Consider the following 20,936-nt stretch of genomic DNA (forward strand, 5'->3'; position numbering starts at 1 on the left):
GCCTATGTCACTCTCCAGACATCGATGCTCTCCAGGTCTTTAACAGTCCGTTGCTTCGTTGCGACGTGATTGAAGTAAAACCAATAAACCAACAAAGACACTTTCGTATTTAAAATACTTATATCAGATCAGTTTTTGAAAATCACCACATTTTTGGCGATACTCAAAAACTATGATTTGCAGGTAACGGTTTTTTAAAATATCTATAGGACGTGGACGGCAGAAATAATATTCGCATGCATTTAAGCCACTGGAAGTTTGCGTGCGACGGGATGACGGCGCTGCGGTGATAACCGGTGTCGTATCCCAGACCAACTGCGGCTCCTTTAACAGGGCTCTCTCCGTCACTCGTTTCCACTCGTTTCATACAATCGTAGTTCCAATTTTATTTGAATATTAAGCAACCAAAGACCATGAAATTTTGCAGACATATTCTAGAAACTAATATCTGCGTCTGTGGTGTTTTAGATTTTTCTAAAAATATGTAGTTTTAAAATTACAGGGGCTCCAAGATTTGTATGAAAATTTTAAGACCGCGTAACTTTGAAACCGAATATTTTAACAGAAATCTGGAAAACCACAGACATAGATATTAGTTTCTAGAATATGTCTGCAAAATTTCATGGACTTAGGTTGCTTAGTATTCAAATGAAATTGGAACTACGATTGTATGAAACGAGTGGAAACGAGTGACGGAGAGAGCCCTCTTAATATTCAACCATCAGCGCTTTGTGTGGCCCATAAACCTGTCCCCATTCTCAGGAGGGTGCCGATGTTAATAAAAAATAAAAGCCAATTATAATGCTCTTTATCATAATTAAAGATTATTTAGAGATTAATTAGGTTCTTAGCTGTATTCAAAAATTTTGCTCTACGAAAGAATGCTGTCAGAAGAAATTGCTACAAAAGATCAATCTTGTTACTTTCAGCACCCCAACTTACGATATGGCCCCGAATCCTGATAAGCAGTGGATCCTACGCGTGACTGAGAAGATGAAACCAATACATCGTCAGTTCACTGATTTATTGATGACTAAAAGATTGCAAACCTTGCAGAGTGTGGACATGGTAAATCTGCATATCTATAATAATAATTAATTAACCTTTCCGTAAAATTATTGACTTGGTAAAGTTCCACTTGACGTTGTTTTGGGTTATAAGATAAAGAACGAAAGAGCATACGAAAAACCAACTTGTCTCGCCAGAGGTCGACAAAAGTCGCGCGAGTATGTTTGTGATAAAATAAACTTCAAATGCTCTCAGAAAGATACCCCATCGCGAATGTTGCTTGTAAAATTGTAAATCATGCTCGACCATAAATTCTGATAGGAAAGCCGATTACATCAGTTGTAAAATTGCAGGCTGTCGAACGTGTGTACCAGGAGCTCAAAGCGCTAGGCGAGCTAGATAACACGTACCTCGTCTACACGTCGGACCACGGATACCATCTGGGTCAATTTGGACTGGTTAAAGGCAAAAGCTTTCCCTTCGAGTTTGATATACGAGTGCCGTTTCTCGTTCGAGGACCTGGAGTTGAACCGGGGACTGTGTGAGTATGAAACATGTTACATTAACTGGTTTGGGACGCTTTTTATACAGGTGTTCGTTTGAACTATGTCTTTTTTTTTAGCGTGGATGATATAGTACTCAACATAGACTTAGCACCGACGTTTTTAGACATGGGCGGAGTAGCATCACCTGCGCACATGGACGGAAGATCTCTATTGCCACTGTTGCAACCACGAAGACGAAGAGCAGCGGCTGCACATTGGCCTGACACATTTCTTGTTGAAAGGTAAGCAACTTTAGAGTGTAGATGATTATAAATGCGAAAGTATGTCTGTCTGTCTGTCTTGCTGCTACCTTTTCACGGCCCAACAGTTTAACCGCTTCTGACGAAATTTGGTACAGGGTTCGCTTATATCCCGGGGACGGACATAGGCTATTTTTTATCCCGGAAATCAAAGAGTTCCCACGCGATTTCCAAAAAACCCATCCGTTTAACCGATTTGTATGAAATTTGGTACCGAGAGGTAGCTTGGATCCCTGTAATTGACATAGACAACTTTTTATCCTGGAAAATCAAACAGTTCTCACAGGATCTTTAAAAACCTAAATCCACGCGTACGAAGTCGCGGGCATCCTCTAGTCTAGTGTATACATAAACAAGAACCTACATATCGAAGACTCAGCATACATAATAGCAATGTCGGAAAGAGATGAAACAAATGAAATTCTGAAAGCAATGTTCTTATTTGCATAGTTCCGGTCGACGTGAAACTCAAGCACATTTGATGGAAGAACGTTTACGAGCTCAGAAATATTCTCGAGAGATGAACGAGAAGAAAGCAACTGCGGCACCACCTCTAGAGTCATCATCAGAAAGTGGTGACTTTGACGATGATTCCGACGATGACTTCCTAGAGCTCGATGGTGACGATGATGAAGAAGACAATGTAAGCATACTTTAATTAGTACTTCAGAAACCATCTTCATGTTTTTTGGGTTTCGTATCAAAATGGTAACATAGGGTTTGGAACCCTTATGTTGCGACTATGTCCGTCTGTCACAAGTAGTGTTGAATTGGGGATTCTGTATCAAAATTGGTGGGGATTTTGGATCACTCTCGCTACGCTCGCTTGCTTCGCTCGCCGTGATCCAAAATCGCCACCAATTTTGATACAGAATTCCCCAATTCTAAACTACTGTCCTCAACAACACATTAAATAAATGGAGTGTAGCTAAATCCAAGCAAAAATTAATCAACTATCCGTATTTTGAACAAACTATTCACATGGTTTAAGAACGAAATATTCATTCTATTTGCACGAGCAAATATGGTGATAAAACTAGATAGGTACTAAGAAACCTTGAATTTTAAAATTACTCTTCAAATGTAATATTTTTACAACATGAAAAACAACTATTTGGCTATAACAACCTACACCAAATATTGTGTTTTCAATACGAGTATAATCAGTAAATTAAATAAAAGAAGCAGGTATATGGAAGTTAAACAAGCATATTTAATCATCTAAAACTTTATTATTCATACACCACTTTTTTAAACAAGTTACATTTTTCAGCGCACAGATGGTCGGATGATAAACACAACTATATATGTCAGAATGTGAATTATACAACTCATACAATGTTAATAAACGAGGACATCCTTTATCTTCTAAATTATGTACGTTAGGATTACTTAATATATCTTTTAACCATAACTGCTTTTCAAGGCCTTTACAATAAATATCATTATTTTTTAAAATATCTATTAGATGGTATTTATAGGTCTCGTAAGGCACGATTCCCTCGCTCCATAATATTTTTCTATTCTTTTCAATCCATTTAACTTGTTTCTTTTCTGTGTCTGTTAGCCATTCATAGGGATATGGCGGTTTTATTAACAAAACTTGAACTCGATCACTATACACTATAGCAATCTCTTTAGGCAGAAAGTAATTTTGATCATTTTTAAAACCTTGAACGTCCACAATAATTTTCATGATAGTTTTCGAACAATGTTACTCAGCGGCCTATACTCCACAAGACGATCGTTTATGATTAAACAGTAAGCGCTGGTATTGCTTGGAATTTCCTGAGACGTTTCTATTTCCAGACGAACATCAACTGGACCAGTTTTTAAATTTTCATTTTGTCTGGAACAATCTATGACAAATAAAGGCGCTATTTCTTTAAATGTATGAAGATCAAGCAGTGGATCAATAGGAAGGTTGTAAAACGACTGACGAAACTTGGTGTACATGTCGTATAATATACTGTATTTATTTTCCTCAAACTTGAGATTTAAAGCATCATACGGATAATAGTGGGAATTCAGGAATAATGTGACATTGGTTAATGTACAATGATCGAATATTGTGCTGTCTCTGTTTTTAACGTTTTTTCTATTAGTTTGCAAACCAAATATAACATATCGAGGTTTTTCTAATTGAGAAGCAGTCTTTAACGCCCATGAATGTTTGGTAGTTTTTGGCAATAATGGATATTCATACAAATCCCAATTTCTAAATGCTATTTGTACGGGATTATCTTTTTCTAATTTCCTTAAAAGTATTAATCTTTGCTGATCTGATACTTTAATATGTGGTACTCGCCATTGGATTCTCTGTATATCAATGTCTACAATATCATCGCTACCCATGACAACACTATTTATGTTAGTACTACCTCTGTTAAGTATGAGTTCATGTTTACAGTTTATTATTATTTTATTGTAGTCTTCAGCAAAACCTAAAATCTTATTTAAGGGTATCAAAGCATTAAAATTTCCATTTTGATTTTTAAATCCGTCTATATTCCAACCCCAAGCAGCAGCCGCTTTACTGTCACCGCTATTCATTGAAATGAAAGATTTTATGGTTGTAGTTATTCCAGCATTTCTAATACGATCGATTTCAACACCATTCATTTCGTATCGGATATCTTGAAAAAGAAATGCAATTGCATTATTACTGAAGTCAACACTTTTCTTTTGAACTTTGCCAGCTTGATCTTTATGAGTCACCGAAACTTTTCCTTCAATGTAAATGGAACTGGCTGATGGTAACACGTAAATATCTTGCTGGTGAATAGGTATCCGAATTTCATCATTTTCATTGAAACTGTTATTGTATGGATTATATGTATGAACCTCATAACTCTCGATAGAGTTATCGAATTCAGGTAATTCGTTGATCTGAAGGAGGCTCATACTTTGAAGCCGAGGGCTTTAAGAAATTGTTTATTACTCTGATGAATTTTTTTATATACTCTAACACGTCTTCTTTGTTTTACACTTTCCTTGGTAATAACTTTCTTAATAGTTGGGTTATACTCTTTATAATAATTACTTTTGTTAAATACGATCATTTTGACTTTTTCAAATGAAGACACAAAACAATAGTTTCGCCCTTAAAATTTATATTATTGCCTTCCAAATCCAAAATTTTTATTGTTATTGATGAAATTATCTTTCTTTTGACCGGAAAATATATCACATTACTTGGAGATTCTATAAATCTATGACCTGGAGGAATGTTTGGCACAAACTCATAAATAATATGTGAAGGAGAACCGAACTCTGTACAAGATCACATTCGATCCTTATGACAGACAGTGGTAGAATGTTAACGGATTCTGTAGATTCATGCCATTTATTTGCTTTTAGTTTTTCGTTAGAAAAACCTAGCATAGGTCCAATACTATTTTCTGAATTAAAGTTTATAGTTTCAGTACAGTACAAAGAGCATGTCATTGTATTGATGTTAGATTTTATTTGTAATTCACAATTTTCAACTCTTTCTTTTAGGTATTCATACAAATCTTGTAAATCGTAAGCACCTGGTTGAATAAGAATTCTTTTTTTCTCTTCTCCATATTCAAACACATTATTATTATAGTCTACATTTGGAATTGAATTAAATGCAGAAAAATATACTAAGCCACACTCATATTCGTCTTCCAAAATAAGAGGAGGGGCGTAAAATGATTCTAGAATAGATTTTTCACCCACGATCGTGAGTGTAATAGACATGATGGTTAAATGAGCTTACATATTTTTGTATCATCTATTTATTTTCAATTTTTATTCCAAAAATTAATAAGAAATTTGATACATAGATGGCCACAGTTATAAGAATTAGATCCTTGATAATTGTCATAATTATAATTAATATTCGCTCCCACATATTTTACAAATTCTTTAGGCGGTTTCAAATTACCATAACTATCAAAGTATTCAATGTAATTATTTATTTTTGCATAGGCTACCCAATGAGTTCCAGGATTTTCAGAGCTATCTAAGTTGATGATACCACACTCTTTTTTAAAAGGATATTTTGGAAGTTCATTTCTCATAAATACACCTCTGAAATAAGGAATATTTTTTGAAATTTTTAGAATATCCAAGTTACTTAGAGCACGATTAGGTAGCCGCCGAATCAGTTTTTTTCCTTTGCTGTGTATATTCCCAAACCATTACCATAGGGCTTTATAAATAATCCTTTTCCGATACACAATGTTTCCATCTTCTCGTTATGTCTCTTTAGTTCTTGAAATTTTTTTTTCATTAAATTAATAGCATTGACTGCTTTCACTATACTAGCAGTACCACCCGCTAAGCTGCCCGCGGCAGACAATCCTGCAAATATGGGGACTAGTGGCAAAACCCCACCTGTCTTTGGTATGGGTATTATACGCGGTACATTAACTGAAGATGTCGCTGCTAATTCCTTAGCAGCAGCAAGAGCTAATTCGATTGCAGCTTTTTTGCATTTAGGTTTCAATTTATGGATATGTTTTTTCGCGCGAGATACAATATCCTTAAAGCTTTTCTTAAAACCAGCACCAGAATTACTTGTTTTCAAATTGTTAGATTTTCTTCTCAAAGTCATTTTACGCTTGGATGGTTGTTTCTCCATTTTTAATAAAAGAGAACTCTGCTCAGTATCGTAGATAATAAGAGACTGAAAGTTGTTAACATAAAATGTGTTTATAAAAGATTTAGTTTATCTATCCAACTGTTTTCACTAGGCGGCAGACCTAACCATTTGACATATAATTTATTTCCTTTTGTTTTTAAAACCTTTTCAATAAGATATATATCAGGATGTTTTGTTTTTTGTAATTCTTCAGTATAGAATGATCCTAAAATAGGTCGCTGTCTTGCATCTTTTAGAAGGTAAGTAATTGGATGAGTGTTTTGAACTTGAGCTATATTAAAAATTTCAGTTGACCAGTTGGGAGTATATCCTTTGTCAAAAGTTCCTTTGTATTTGCTTATTCTTACATAATCTCCAATTTTGAATTTTGAACGTTTCTGCGATGGTGCTGATAATTGTAGTAGTCTGTATCTTTTTAGTATATTTTGTTTATTCTTTTCATTAACTTTATCTGGAGCTGTACCAATTGTTCTGTGAAATGTGGAGTTATATTTTTTCATGATGTGCTCGAGGGTTCCATCATTCCATTTGTAATTCCCTTGCAAGCTAAATTGCTTGTACATTTTAGTTTTCAACGTTCTTATAAATCTTTCTACTATTGACGCCTTTTTAGTGGAATAAGTGGAATAATGATTTATACCGTATTTTTGTAATAATTTTTTGAAACAACTATTATAAAATTCTGTTCCTAAATCAGTTTGTAGATTTTTGGGAACACGACCTTTTTCTAGTAACTTACTAAATGCTTCAGTCACAGTTTCTTTATTTTTAAGTTTAAGCGGATATGCCCATGCATACTTTGAAAAAGCATCGATGACTGTTAAAATATATTTATATTGTGAATTATCTTTTGAGAATGATTGCATATCAACTAAATCGGCCTGCCATACATCATCAATGTCTTTAAGTATAACATGTCTTCGAGGAAAATTTTTCCTAACATTTTTATGTATTTCATTTACTACACTATCTTTGCTCATTTTTTGAATTTACGACTTACACCTTCTATATTCCTTTTTAGACTATTTATTTCTGATTTTAACTGCAACAATGTTTCCTCTACTGTTTTTAATCGTATATAGAGCCCATCTAAGAATTTGTCAACATATAGTTTAGTAGCACAGTCGTTTGGGTCAATGGGTGTACCAACATGTTTGATGATTTTATGTTGAGCATCAAAGATATTTTCTAAGGCAGAGCTATCCATTTTCAGTTTCTTGTGTACATGATGACCAAACTTGTTGACATTCATGTTCAACAGTGTTTATAGAACTAAGCAAAAATGTAACCAGGTTTTATTTTTATATACTTATTTTATTATACCAGCTTCTTTAAGTTCTTCAATTATTGATATAATCTCATTGTCATGACTAGTGTTGCCAGCATCTTTTGAAGCAATTAAAATTTTCAATCTATCTACTAACTCATTCGGATCATCCCAGTATATGAAATCTGTATTTTTTTTCAAAGTTTTAAGAGTTGGCATAAAACCACCTTGTTTTTTTTCTTTTAATTCACTATCAGTAAAGAGAGGTTTCACAATTTTAGTATATTTTGTCCCTTTATCGCCTTTAATCTGATTCGTAGGGTTATAATCTCTCCTATGTGCACTAGTATTGCATAAAATATCTTTATATACTAATTTATCTTGATCAGATACAATCTTTACATCTGGTTTACTCTGAAATAATAATTCTGCCAAACCTGGGGTTACTTCATAGGATCTATTTCCTATTTTAGCCATCATATTTTTGCTATGAGCATCACCATCTGAAAATGTTACTTTTGTATTTCCAATCATTAAATTACTATTTTCATTACGTACACCAAAAGGTACATTCAAATTATAGATTTCATTGCTTTTTTCAGGCGTTGGAGATGGAGTATAGAATTCTTCGATTTCTTCAAAATTTTGGGTAGAAGTTATTGGTTTTGGTGTTACATAATTTTTATCATCATTTTCTATGTTTTTAATTTTATCAGAAGTTGAAGGTGAACATGTATCTGGTAAATCATGGTGACTATTGTTTTTATTTTCTTTTTTTTGCAATACTATGGATTCTAATGGATCCGTTATGGATTTAAAAAGTTTGCGCCTTTTTAGTTCTAAATCATCTTCTTCTTCACGCATTTGTTTTGCTTTCTTTTTGATGGTTTCAATTGATTTAATTAATTGTTTCTTTACAACGGCTTCCATTTTTAAATTAAATATGGGTAGGTATTCTTACCAGTGCTCTCATTTGACTGACTAAATTTGTGTCTCGTATGTGGTATATAATTGTAAAATTGTTAGTCGAATTTCACGAATATGTCAAATGTTTTTCTGTACCGACCGTTATTTAGTTCGCAATCTTTGTTGATTGATAAAAACATAAACGGATCTTTCCAAATACTTGCACACAATTGTTTAAAGACATGCCAGCTCATATCAGAATTAACATGTTCCTTATATATATGTTTTAAGTTTATATCATCTTGCTTGAAAATAATTAAAAAGTTAACATTGTCACGTATTAATTGCTTAGGAATTTTTGAATATGTTTGGGTCAAGTAAAAGCAATCAATTTGTTTGTGTCTGCCCATCGAAAAATAATTTCGAATATTAACTTGATTTTCACAAGTCACGTCGTCAAAAATGAAAATAGAATTTCTTAAGGCTTCAGTTGGCGAAATAACTTCTTCACTATTTTTGAACATAATAAATTTAACATCTGGAGTATTTTGAAAAACTTTTTGTAGGAAACAATATTTAGATTGAAAAGTGGACTTTGAGTAAATATAAACATTTTGGAATTTAAGTCCATTTTCGTGCAATAATAAGTTTATCATAATATTTGTTTTCCCACAGTTGGAGGGTCCGCAAATTATGCATCGAATTGTGTTTGGTAGAAGTTTACTATGTCGGCTAAAGCATGGTGGTGGTGTTTCAACATCTATATAATTTATTTTTAATGATTCAGCCTGTTTTATCAACTTCATATTACTGATTGATGATAATTTTAAAAATGCAACTTATTAAATAACTTCATATTATTGCTAGTTGATTTAAATTTTAAGGTATTGCTTGTAGGTATCACATTCGTGTTTCACTTCGCACTTGTCTAGCGCACTATTATTTGTCGATGATTATATTAAAATGTAGGTATACATTTTAATTTAAACCTTGTGATAATAGTATGAAATTGAAATTCGTAAGAACTTAATATTAAACAGGTTCTAACATGTCGCTAGAGATTGCATAATGCGGACGAATGTCATACAAGTATATACAATTGTTTTGAAAACTTGACTCCATAGATTTGTTACTAAACAATTTTCATTCCCAGATCTTCTCACGCAAGGAACTCACTCGCTTCTGGTTAGTGAAAAAAATTACTTATATAATATTTTGACTGTATTCTTTTCTATTTTAGAATTTGTTTATTGATATTTTTATAAATGTTGTTTTATTGTTATATTTATAAAATTTTGTATTTTGTTACAGCATCATGTCGGACTTTTATTTCACGGATGACGAAAGAAACACAAGTATGAATAATCCATTTTATGGAGCTCAAGACTTGGATGCTATTTTAGAAAGAGAAGAAGAGAATAGATTGAAAGCTTTACGTGAGCAAAAAAATAATGAAACACTTGAAAATAACACCAGTTTGAAAACCATAAAAAAGAAAAATAAATTGTCTTTAAAAAAGAAGCTTCCAAAAATAGATCATGTGATTTCACCAGCTCCAGATTCATCTTTTGTTATACGGAAAAATAAAGCAAAGGGAAGCCACATTATAAAAATTGAAATACTTGAAATTGATAGTAAAGAACAGGAGAACAGTGCAAAGACTAATTTGAGTGTACAGTACATAGTGAGTGATAATTATGACAATATGATGGATGCTACAGAAGATTTAATTAATAGGATTATACAAAAGCTAAGTGTGCCTGAATAGTTAAATTTAATATTATTTTATTGTTATTTTGCGATTGTAAAAATAAAAAGCATAAATGAGTTCTAATTAAAGTATAAAGTATATTTTATATTTTCATATCATGCAAGTAAGTTGTAGTCCGAATATTTTCCATTAAGTAGTAAGTTTTTATAATACGTTAATCTTATGTTAAGTACTAAGTTTATGAAGTAATGTAAATAATTGGTTGAATTAATAAAGGGAATATAAAATATGTTGTGATTTTATTTGAAATAAAACACTGTGGTAAACTTAATCAAATTTATTAAATGCTAAATTACCATTAAAACTAATATTAAAATTAGACACATAAAAATTTGTAAAATACATAGGTACTTAGCATAATATTTTTACTAAAGAATCGTGCTGTAATGCCCCCAAGGCAAAGTTTTAAAATCATTTTCCATTATTTGCCTTTTATTATCATCACTATTTAATACTAATTTATTAATTTTCTGAGTAAAAACCTGATGATTTTTTGATCGTATGACAAACATATCATCTCTTATATTTTCATTGCAAAATAAGGCTTTCTTATATTTCTCAAAGTTTAATTTTTTTGTCACAGGCTTCGTGATACCCTTTGCTTTACTGATAGTTTTTTTCTCAGAAAGTAAACAATATAATTTTGCGCGTAAACCAACAAATTTAGAAATGATTTCTCCTCCCATTTCGTCTTTAAAATATCCAGGTATTTTCATATTAGCTTTCGGCATATTAAAAATATTATCATCTTCAAAATTGCTAGTATCAAAATAATGAATGTTATCTTTCATATCTTCATAAAAATCATCAGTTTTTACAAGATATAGTAAACTATCAGTATCCGTATAACATAACTGAACATTATTTCCATAGATTCTTTTTATGACCGAATAATGAAAATGATACAAATGCGTTTTCGACAGTTCAAGAATCGTGAATCCAATATATATTGGTCGATCTAAGACAATTTTTGTTTTTTTCAATTGAATAGCTACTAAGTTTTCAGAAAAAATTGATAAACTGTGAAAATGTGGTGCACTAATATATTTTTCCGCTCCATTCAATTTATTAGTATTATTTGTAGTATCTCTCCAAACGTTTACTAGTTTTACGTCAACCTGCTTCCTTTTGTTTTCTATCGTTTTTCCAAAAATAGAATTATTCTGCTTTTTAAAAAAGTCTTTCTCAAAATCAGACTTGGCATTTTGTCTGAGACTTGTGTTTAAAAAAATATAAGGCTCTAAAAAGTTGTCCTGATAAAAAGATAGCACTCTGTATATTTTTAAAAGCAATAAACCATTCTTTAAGCATTCTTGCAAGTGCATATAATGAATAACAAAACGATGTTTATTATATAAATTTGCCACCAATTTTTTGCTTTGATTTTGAGCAGGAGAATATTTTTCCGCAGCAAATGGTAGGTCTGAATGAGCATCATGAATATTATCCGGATAACATAAATCTACCTCGAGAATATATCCACACTGACTTTTTTTAGAAATGTTCCTTACATCAAAATTTTTAATTTCATTTTCATTTAAAAATTTAAAGTCACGCATTGGCATTTTTTGCATCATAGCAAAACCGTAAAGGTTGACACAGTCTAAATAAATTAAGTACGTACTTGACTCATTTTTATTGTAGGATGGTAAATATTTATTGTTTGCTTCAGCATATCTCAATGAACACTGGGCTAAACCACCTCGAATACCTTTTTCTAACATCTGATACATATCCACATCAGAAATCAAATCAAGCTCAACTTTAGTATATAACAACATTGCGTCCCAACTTAAAGATGGAGATGATACATAATAGCAGGGGTCTAAATTATAATAGTCTAAACTCATATTTCTGAACTTTTCAAAAACGTCGCATAGTAATAAGACATCGCATTGTAAGTATAAATCTGTATACTCTCCTAAGTTTTTTATACCAAAAGTTTTCCATATTTTTAAAGCGTGTTCGTAATCCTCAATGGAAATATTTTCACCTGTGAGTTTATTAAAAAAAATCGAATGTTTTGGTAACTTTGTTTCATTATATTTCTCCCATGCATCCATATAATCATAACAATAGACACCCTTTTTACAGGCCAAATTTAATAAGTGTTCATCCTTAATAAATACACGCATATGCTGAAAATCATTCGGATGAAGACTCTTTGCCAGTTTATCCAAACCCGAACTCAAAAAATTAAATGAATCGATAAACTTCAGTTGAGCAGCATTTGTTTTATCAATAGGTAAAAATTTTGTGAATGATATATATTTTTCTTTAGATTTTGGTATCAAGCTCGTTTTTCCGGTAATTTCTGATAATTCTTTAATAAATAAGTGGCAATCATAACCACTCAAGTTATGAAAAATGATCGGTATAAACGTACATTTTTTTGCATTTATGTTACAAGTGTTGTGAGCAGGGCCTCGGTATTTACCTGTAAAATGGTCATGATCCTTTACTATTATATCATATTTTTTAAACATTGTTTTACAGATGCAGCAAATTTTTGCTTCATTATATGAAGTCAACTCTTCGGTAGTAAGAGGAAACATTGGATTATTTGTATTTAAAATACCGTGCAATCTTTTTACATCTCGCGTAATGCTTTCAACAAATTTTTTACCACAGTTTGGTCCGCGATAGCTTACAAAGTCATTAAGCTCAGGTTTAGAATGGCAACATATGTAATAAGCGAAACAAGATGGTTCATGTGTTTGTATATCTTCAGTATAAAGAGATTTATTTTCGTTTGAATATTTACAAAGCAAGCTCTCAAAATCGCCATATATCACGATAGGAATTCTTTGAGTTCTCTCATAGTTTGAAAAATGCAACTTACTACCATCTTCTGGAAGTACAGTTTGTCTTTTAGCACAATCGTGATTGTGTAGTTTTTGTTCATTTGCGAAATATAAAAAACATTCATCACATAAAAATATTTTAGACTTGTGTTTTGTTAATTGCCTTCGCACAAGTCGGCCAAAGTCTTTAATCAAACAGTAATGGGCTTTGTCATTTTTAGTAATATATAATAAATTAACATGGGTAAGTTTTCGAGCTAAAGTCACATACAAAGGACCTGTAACTGTATTATTGGCTTCTAACCCATAAACATTTACACTAATAGTTGGATTGTTCTTCTCAAAGGTTTTAATATCTTCAATTCCCGGAGGAAATGTCATATTTCTTATGTCAAAAAGCAATGAATAATGAGGATATGATGAAACTCTATTGGAATTAAGTTTTGTAGGATACATTTTAGCAGCAATGCACCATAAAAAGCAACAATCATCGAAATTATGAATATTTAGACATGATTTTGTATTTCTTATATGTGATGGTAATGCCAAATATGATCCACCTTTCAGAGGATTATATTTATTAATATTTATCTCCAAATGACTGATAGAATCAATTGTCCAACCAGATTCTGACTGTTCGAATTCTGCGCATTTGCAAGTTAACTTTTGAGCACATTGTAATAAAAAATTATCAATATCAGTACTTTGGACTATAATACCATATTTAGTACTGAAAGATTTAATAGACTTTTCAAAATTTTTTGGTAAAATATACGAAACAAATAACTCGAAATTTACTTTAATGGCAGTGTGTTTCTTTAGAGATATATTTATGATCTCGCGTGTGGTTTTAAATATTTGTGAAAAAAAACTCTCTGGAACTAAAGTTGTAGAGGTCGGATTTACTTTGTAACTGACTATTCTGTTTCTAAAAGCCGTTTTTATAATTTGCACATTCTCATATCTAGATTGAAATAAACTATTAGATTTATGAGTATTTGTTCTGTTATGTGACGATATAGATGTTTTAACATAAAGGTTACACTCTTTGCAGAAAAACATTTTCAATTTCATAGAATTGCTTATCTTGTTTATCTATTTAGTATCTAGTTTCTCAGTTCTGGTTTTAATATTCTGCGTATAAAAAATCGGTAAGGAAATACAGCTAAATAATAAATCAAGCTATTGGCTAATAAACAGTAAACAGTTATTAATAGAATGGAAGTAATGCGATGTTTCGATATCAACATTCAAACATGTCAAGTATCTAGTTTGTATGGTTCTAGTTTCTCAGTTCTAGATTTTAAATTTTGGATAGTTATGAGATGACTGTATTAAAATAAAGTAATCTAGTTATTTTCAGACAATGTGCAGACTTAGTAAGAGTATAAGGGCTGTAAGTATCACGTTATTAATATCCCAACTTCAAATCTTTCGATATGAACATTTAGACATTTTTATTTAATTTTATATGGTTCTAGTTTCATATGGTTCTAGTTTTTATGTTTCTAGTTTCATATGGTCTAGGCTTTGTATGGTCTAGGTTTTGTATGGTCTAGGCTTTGTATGATCTAGGCTTTGTATGGTCTAGGCTTTGTATGGTTTAGGCTTTGTAATTTCTGTAAAAAAAACACGTTAATTTAATTTTATATGGTTCTAGTTTCATATGGTTCTAGTTTTTATATTTCTAGTTTCATATGGTCTAGGCTTTGTATGGTCTAGGTTTTGTATGGTCTAGGCTTTGTATGATCTAGGCTTTGTATGGTCTAGGCTTTGTATGGTTTAGGCTTTGTAATTTCTGTAAAAAAAACACGTTAAAAAATATTTACAGGCACAAACATAAAGATAGTAATTTAATTGTCATACTTATTATATACAATATGTTGCAGATGAAATATTTTTTGAATTTATTTATGAAAATAATTTCTAAGATTTACAAAATTTAATTTACAAAATTTATCTTAGAAATTATTTTCATTTGCAGGGTATAAAATGGGCTGAATATTTTTTAGTTCAGCCTTACTATCATCAATTAATTTGGTGAGGGACTTCCATACCACCGAATTTAAATCAGTTGCAAGTTTTAGTGTGCAGATGGCATGCTTCCAACGCTCATTGTTCGCGAGTTTCTCCACTTCTTCAGAGTTGTAGACGCGCAGCTCGAAGTAGTAGCTGCCTTTCTTCGATGGGTCTGATTGGGATGTATACCCCGACGCAACGCGCCGACTGAGAAAACTTCTCAATTTCGCAGCGCGCACTGGCTTGCTAGTAGATTCATCCTGAAATTGAAAAATATTCAATTTAGTATCATCTGCGATAATTTCAACTCTCTACCTATTATGGTTCATGAGATAAAGCCCGCTGACAGACAGACGTCCGGGCGGACAGCGGTAGCTTAGTAATAGGATCCCACTGGTACCCTTCGGATATGATCCCTAACAAAATAATAACTTTAACAAACTATATTCATAAATTTATATACAGACCAATTGCCTAACAACATTCTTATTGGGAAGTCTTTTAAAAGCTTTAATCCAATAAAATATAAATAAGACAACTCACCTCAGATTCGGTAATAAACCTCCTCCGCTTAACAGATGGACTCGTAGGTGTATTTGGAGACGTTTCGGGTTCAGATTCCGATCCGCTCGATTCGAACGGATTCTTCGGAGCAGAAGAAGTCACCTCCTTTTTCTTGATCGTCTTCTTCCGCTTCACCTCACGTTTCTTCTTAAGAGACTTCGATGTTGATGGGGGCTGCACCAAAGCGATGGGGTCTTCGTCTTCGTCAAATGGATTGATGAAAGATGAAGAGGCCCTGAAAAACAATTTAAGTAACTATCAACATGAAAACTCCAAATAAAAATTCAATAGGTACCTAGTTGCTTAATTCAAAAATAAACATATAAAATAAAAATACTTACATACTTTATTTCGACTGTTGTTGTCGTCGTATCCAAAACTCGGAAAGAAAGGAATGGTGACGCTTAGGATCGACCTATTTATACGCTCGAATTCTAAAACCTCTTTCATAATAAACGAAATGGATTGAAATAAATTAGATTTAAACATTTGCGCATGTAACTTTAAACACTAAATCATCACAACATAAAACTTATATTTGCGAAAGTAATCAGACTAGATTTATACATTCGTATGAACACTGTCTTACGTATAAATTATTGCCGCATCAGCTATAGGTGTTCGATTTTGAAGCATGGAAGACGCTGTTGTTTATAGTTACGCAGTGAATTGAGATCTAACCGTAAAAGGAATGGTATGCGTCGGACTCGCGATAGTTAAAATGTTAAAAGGTTATACATTTTACTACTTTCCATAGGTAGGTATAAAATTTGTGAAAGGTCTAATAATATTTGCTCCTATTTGATGCTTCAATCTTCTTCCTTGCGAATTTGATTTAAAACTTGAGTGGAAATCCTTTAATTTTCGACGTCAAAAAATATCCTGGATCCGTCTCCAAGATGTGAATTGTCTGTGTATCAAATTTCGGCAAGATTCAGCCGTTAGTCTTTAGTTTAGACAGACGCCTTTTTGCATCACTAATCATACTTATTATAAATGCTAAAGTGTGTCTGTTTGTTTGTTTATTGGTTCGTCCTTCAATCACGTCGCAACGGAGCAACGAATCGACATGATTTTTCGTGGGTATAGTAAAAGAACTGGAGAGATATAGACAACTTTTTATCTCGGAAAATCATAGAGTTCCCGCAGGATTTAAAAACCTAAATCCATGCAGATGAAGTCGTGGGGGCATCAGTGAATTTATTATATTAGTACGCATTGTACGTATTTTTTTCGTCCATTAATCTCTATTTATCAAAGTATTTATAACAATCGAAATATATTTAAATAGCGGGAAATGTGTCTAAATTCATCATTAAAGAATTAATTTTCGATAAATAATAATGTATGATAAGCTTGCACACCTTACTAGAAATCTGCTATAATATATTTTTACTAATAAATCTTTATCCAAAATTCATTGTTTGTAGATCAGAATGGAGTTAATATATCCTAAATATCCTCGCTATGCAACTCAAATCGCAAGATTGCGAAGTTTTGATACCTGGCCTCAAGATTTAAATCAAAAACCTCAAGAAATGGCTGATGCTGGTTTTTTTTATACAGGAGATAGTGATCGCGTGATTTGTTACTTTTGTGATGGCAGGCTCAAAGACTGGGGCATCGAAGATCATCCATGGTCGGAGCACGCACGCTGGTTTCCGTCCTGTCCCTATGTTTTACTTGTGAAGGGTGAAACATACCTACAAAGTGATAGCAAAGATGTTTGTGGTGCATCAAAAGTATCTGAACAATTTGTAAATAACAATATAATAAGTTCTTTTGCAGACAGAAACATATTATGTGTTGAAAATATTAAAGAAACACTTTGCTGCAAAATTTGTCTTGTAGAAGAAGTAGCTGCGTGTTATATACCATGTGGTCATGCTATAACGTGTACTAAATGTGCTTTATCGTTGGATAAAATGTTATGTCCGATATGTGGAAAAGCAATCGTTAATGTAATACGAATATATTTCTGATGAGCTATAAACATTTAAAGAGTCTACCTTTATCCAACCTATTATAAGTATGCGCAAGCCTCGAATCAATCGATCGAAATTCATACTAATGAATACAGCAATGCCGGATCAAGCAGAAACACGATCAATATACAAAAATAATTTGAGCGCAACAAATCAAATGGTTAACTATGCGAGAGCAAACTTTTAGACGTAAAATTATCATGCATATGGGCTCGTTCGCATTTCTTATGAATGCCGCAGTCTCGTCGAACTCATCGTATTATATCATCCACTGTGCGGTGCGGGCGTATGATATAGGATCCGCAATAACTAGTCATTGAGGATTTTGTCTCACTGTTGATAGTGATTAATTGTTGCTTGGATTTAGGAATACTCCATTTATTTAATGTGTTGTTGTGGACAGTAGCCTACATTGGGGATCCTGTATCAAAATTCATGGGGATTTTGTATCACGGTGAGCGTAGCGAACGAGCGTTAGCGAGAGTGATCCAAAATCCCCATGGATTTTGATACAGGATCCCCAATTCAACACTACTGTCACAACTCATATCACAGTAAATTTTAATGTATCGACTTGAAATTTTGATTAGTTTTATAAATAATAATCCATGCCCAACCTTATTACAAATGGAAGAATTAAAAGCATATTATTATTACAATTGCAAAAGAGATCCAAATAAGACGATCGAAATTGTAAAGTGGGGTTACTAGATTGCTTGTTGTTGGGGTTATTAAATGTATAGGCTTCATTTACCCATTCTAAAATAGATTATTATTATTTATTTTTAAGCCCTTTAGTTTTTAATTATGGTGATTTTTTTAATTTTTTTCTCTTTTCCAGGAAAGCGTTGAAGCTCACTATGAAATTAACAAGTCTTCAGAGCCGCTTATATCAAATGAAAGTCACAATCCTATACTTGAAGCAAGTTTAGAAAAAGCTTTAGAAGGAGAGGAGACCGGAACCAATAATCAACTAAACCCTTATCTTACCCCTTCAGGTACTTATATAACTTCTGGTAAAACCAAGTCTACGGACGAAAAGCAGAGAGTTAGAGAATATGGGATGAACCGACTGACTGACAACATACTGAATCAACTCAAAAATCAAGATATAGCTCAAATCACTGGTTCTAGGAACTTGAGTTTTCACGTGTAGGTACTTAGGTTTTCTTTTTGTCGTAGTTCTCCAATGAGAATTTAAAAAATTCTAACAGGATATTTTAAAATCTTAAACTACACTGCCGAAGTGCAGGAAAAAGCTAGTATTGATTACTTTTTAGAGTACTAATATTCCAAGATGAAGTTGTTACAGAATTTTTGTATGTGGCCTTTCAACGATGTTTCCAGAACTTGAAAGTAGTATTAACGGAAAGGCAGCGCGTTTAGCGGTCGAGTGTTCCAAAGCAGAGTTGCGTGCTCCATGCTCTGTTGGACGGAAATGGAAATGCGTTCTGGTTAACGGGCGATGGCGAAAACACAAATGCAAATACGAGGTGAAATGATTTTGAATATTCTCTTGTTTCTTATTACAACTAACAATAGGTAATAAAATAGACGTTTTATGTTTGTATGAAAATAAACTATACATATTTATGTAAAGCAGTACAGATGGTTTTCATGAACAGGTTTAGGAACATAGGTATTCGGGGAAAATACTATGGACATAGCAAGTTATATTCTGAATCTGTAACAATATTAAGAATTTTTTTTTACAGCCAGATATTGGCGTGCCGCAACCTAAAATGAGTACAAAAAAATGTGCTTGCTTCACTCCAAGTGGGCTCGTTTATACAAGGCTGGAAACCGATGGCACTATCGCTAGACGACCTACCGATTTACTAAAAGAAAATAGTACTAGAAGTCGCAGGTCAATTAATAATGACGTTTTTGAACCAAACACTGTAGACGGTATTCTAGAAGAGAATCCAAGTATAGGACATCTGAGCTTTAAAAATGAACCTGTGGATGAATTGGAAAAGAGGAATATTGAAAACAACATCGATAAACTTATTAAAGAAACTGAAGCATTTCTTAAGGCCTATGAACGCACCAAAGATAATATAGATCATAAGAGAACTAAACGGCGCGCACAGCATTGGAATCATATTAAACATAAACAAAAAACTGATCCAATGTTAAATAACAATGAATCGTCATTAGAATGTAAGATTGAAGAAAATGGAACTGTGAATTGTTCACAAGTAATTTATAATGATTTAAAAGCGTGGCATACAAATAGACTGAGTTTAGAAGACCAAATAAGACAACTGAGAACAAAACTAGAAGACTTGAAAGAAATTAAGAGGCATTTAAAAATTAGTAAACCTGCCGTTGAAGTACAAACTATAGGCCCATCATATACTTTTCATAATTTGGATAACAAGACTGTAATTCACAATAACCATACAAGAGATAACTTCAGAAAAAATAGAATACACAGAATAAAATCGAAACACAGAAACATTACTTCATATGATAAAAAATTTAGACACTCCAATGAATACATTATACCCACTGTTAATGCTAATACCAAAGATGATATTTTCAATACACAACTGAAGAATGAAACAACCACAGAAACAGTGCTCAACTTTTTTAACATTTCTGATCAAACCGAAACTGCAACAAATTATACGGAATCACCAAAATTTCCAACCACTATAGCAACCACTGAGGCCAATTTCATTGAACAAAATACTATAGACTACAAAGATATACATTCAAGTATAACAGATGCTATTAATGACATAACAACGACTGAATTTTCAAAACTACGCGACGTTACAAGCACAAAGCCGACTAAAAGTAGTGAAACACCCACAATTGATACCAAAACAACATCTGATATTTTATCTACTTTACATTTCTATACGTCAGCAGCAGATGATATTATATCAAGCCATAAATTTAATCCAACGCCAACACCGCACCATCATAGTTCTAGACCTAAACAGACGGTAAGACATAAAACTACTACTGCCACATTAGGTCCAACAAGATTCGATGCTTCTGAGTACGAACAAATAAATCCTAACAAAGGAAACTCAAACAATAATGGCATATTCAGCAAGCCATTCGACATATTTCAAAGAAGGCTTCACCCCTTGTTTATTGAAAACGAAGATAAACACGTGTGTTATTGTGAGGAGAGTCGGTGAGTAAAGTCTTATTTAA

General features: G+C 32.6%; 1 protein-coding gene across 1 annotated transcript in view; it reads left to right on the forward strand.

Moving 5' to 3' along the window:
• LOC123864982 (extracellular sulfatase SULF-1 homolog) overlaps positions 1 to 20,936 on the forward strand; it is a 106,925-nt gene that overhangs the window by 82,507 nt on the left and 3,482 nt on the right. Inside the window, exons 7-13 of the mRNA XM_045905807.1 lie at positions 930 to 1,068; positions 1,362 to 1,549; positions 1,631 to 1,795; positions 2,264 to 2,456; positions 18,604 to 18,760; positions 19,110 to 19,255; positions 19,478 to 20,916. Coding sequence (XP_045761763.1) covers positions 930 to 1,068; positions 1,362 to 1,549; positions 1,631 to 1,795; positions 2,264 to 2,456; positions 18,604 to 18,760; positions 19,110 to 19,255; positions 19,478 to 20,916 — 2,427 coding nt within the window. The remainder of the gene's footprint in view (positions 1 to 929; positions 1,069 to 1,361; positions 1,550 to 1,630; positions 1,796 to 2,263; positions 2,457 to 18,603; positions 18,761 to 19,109; positions 19,256 to 19,477; positions 20,917 to 20,936) is intronic.

This window comes from Maniola jurtina, chromosome 4, assembly GCF_905333055.1.
Source record: "Maniola jurtina chromosome 4, ilManJurt1.1, whole genome shotgun sequence".
Taxonomy (NCBI): Eukaryota; Metazoa; Arthropoda; class Insecta; order Lepidoptera; family Nymphalidae; genus Maniola; species Maniola jurtina.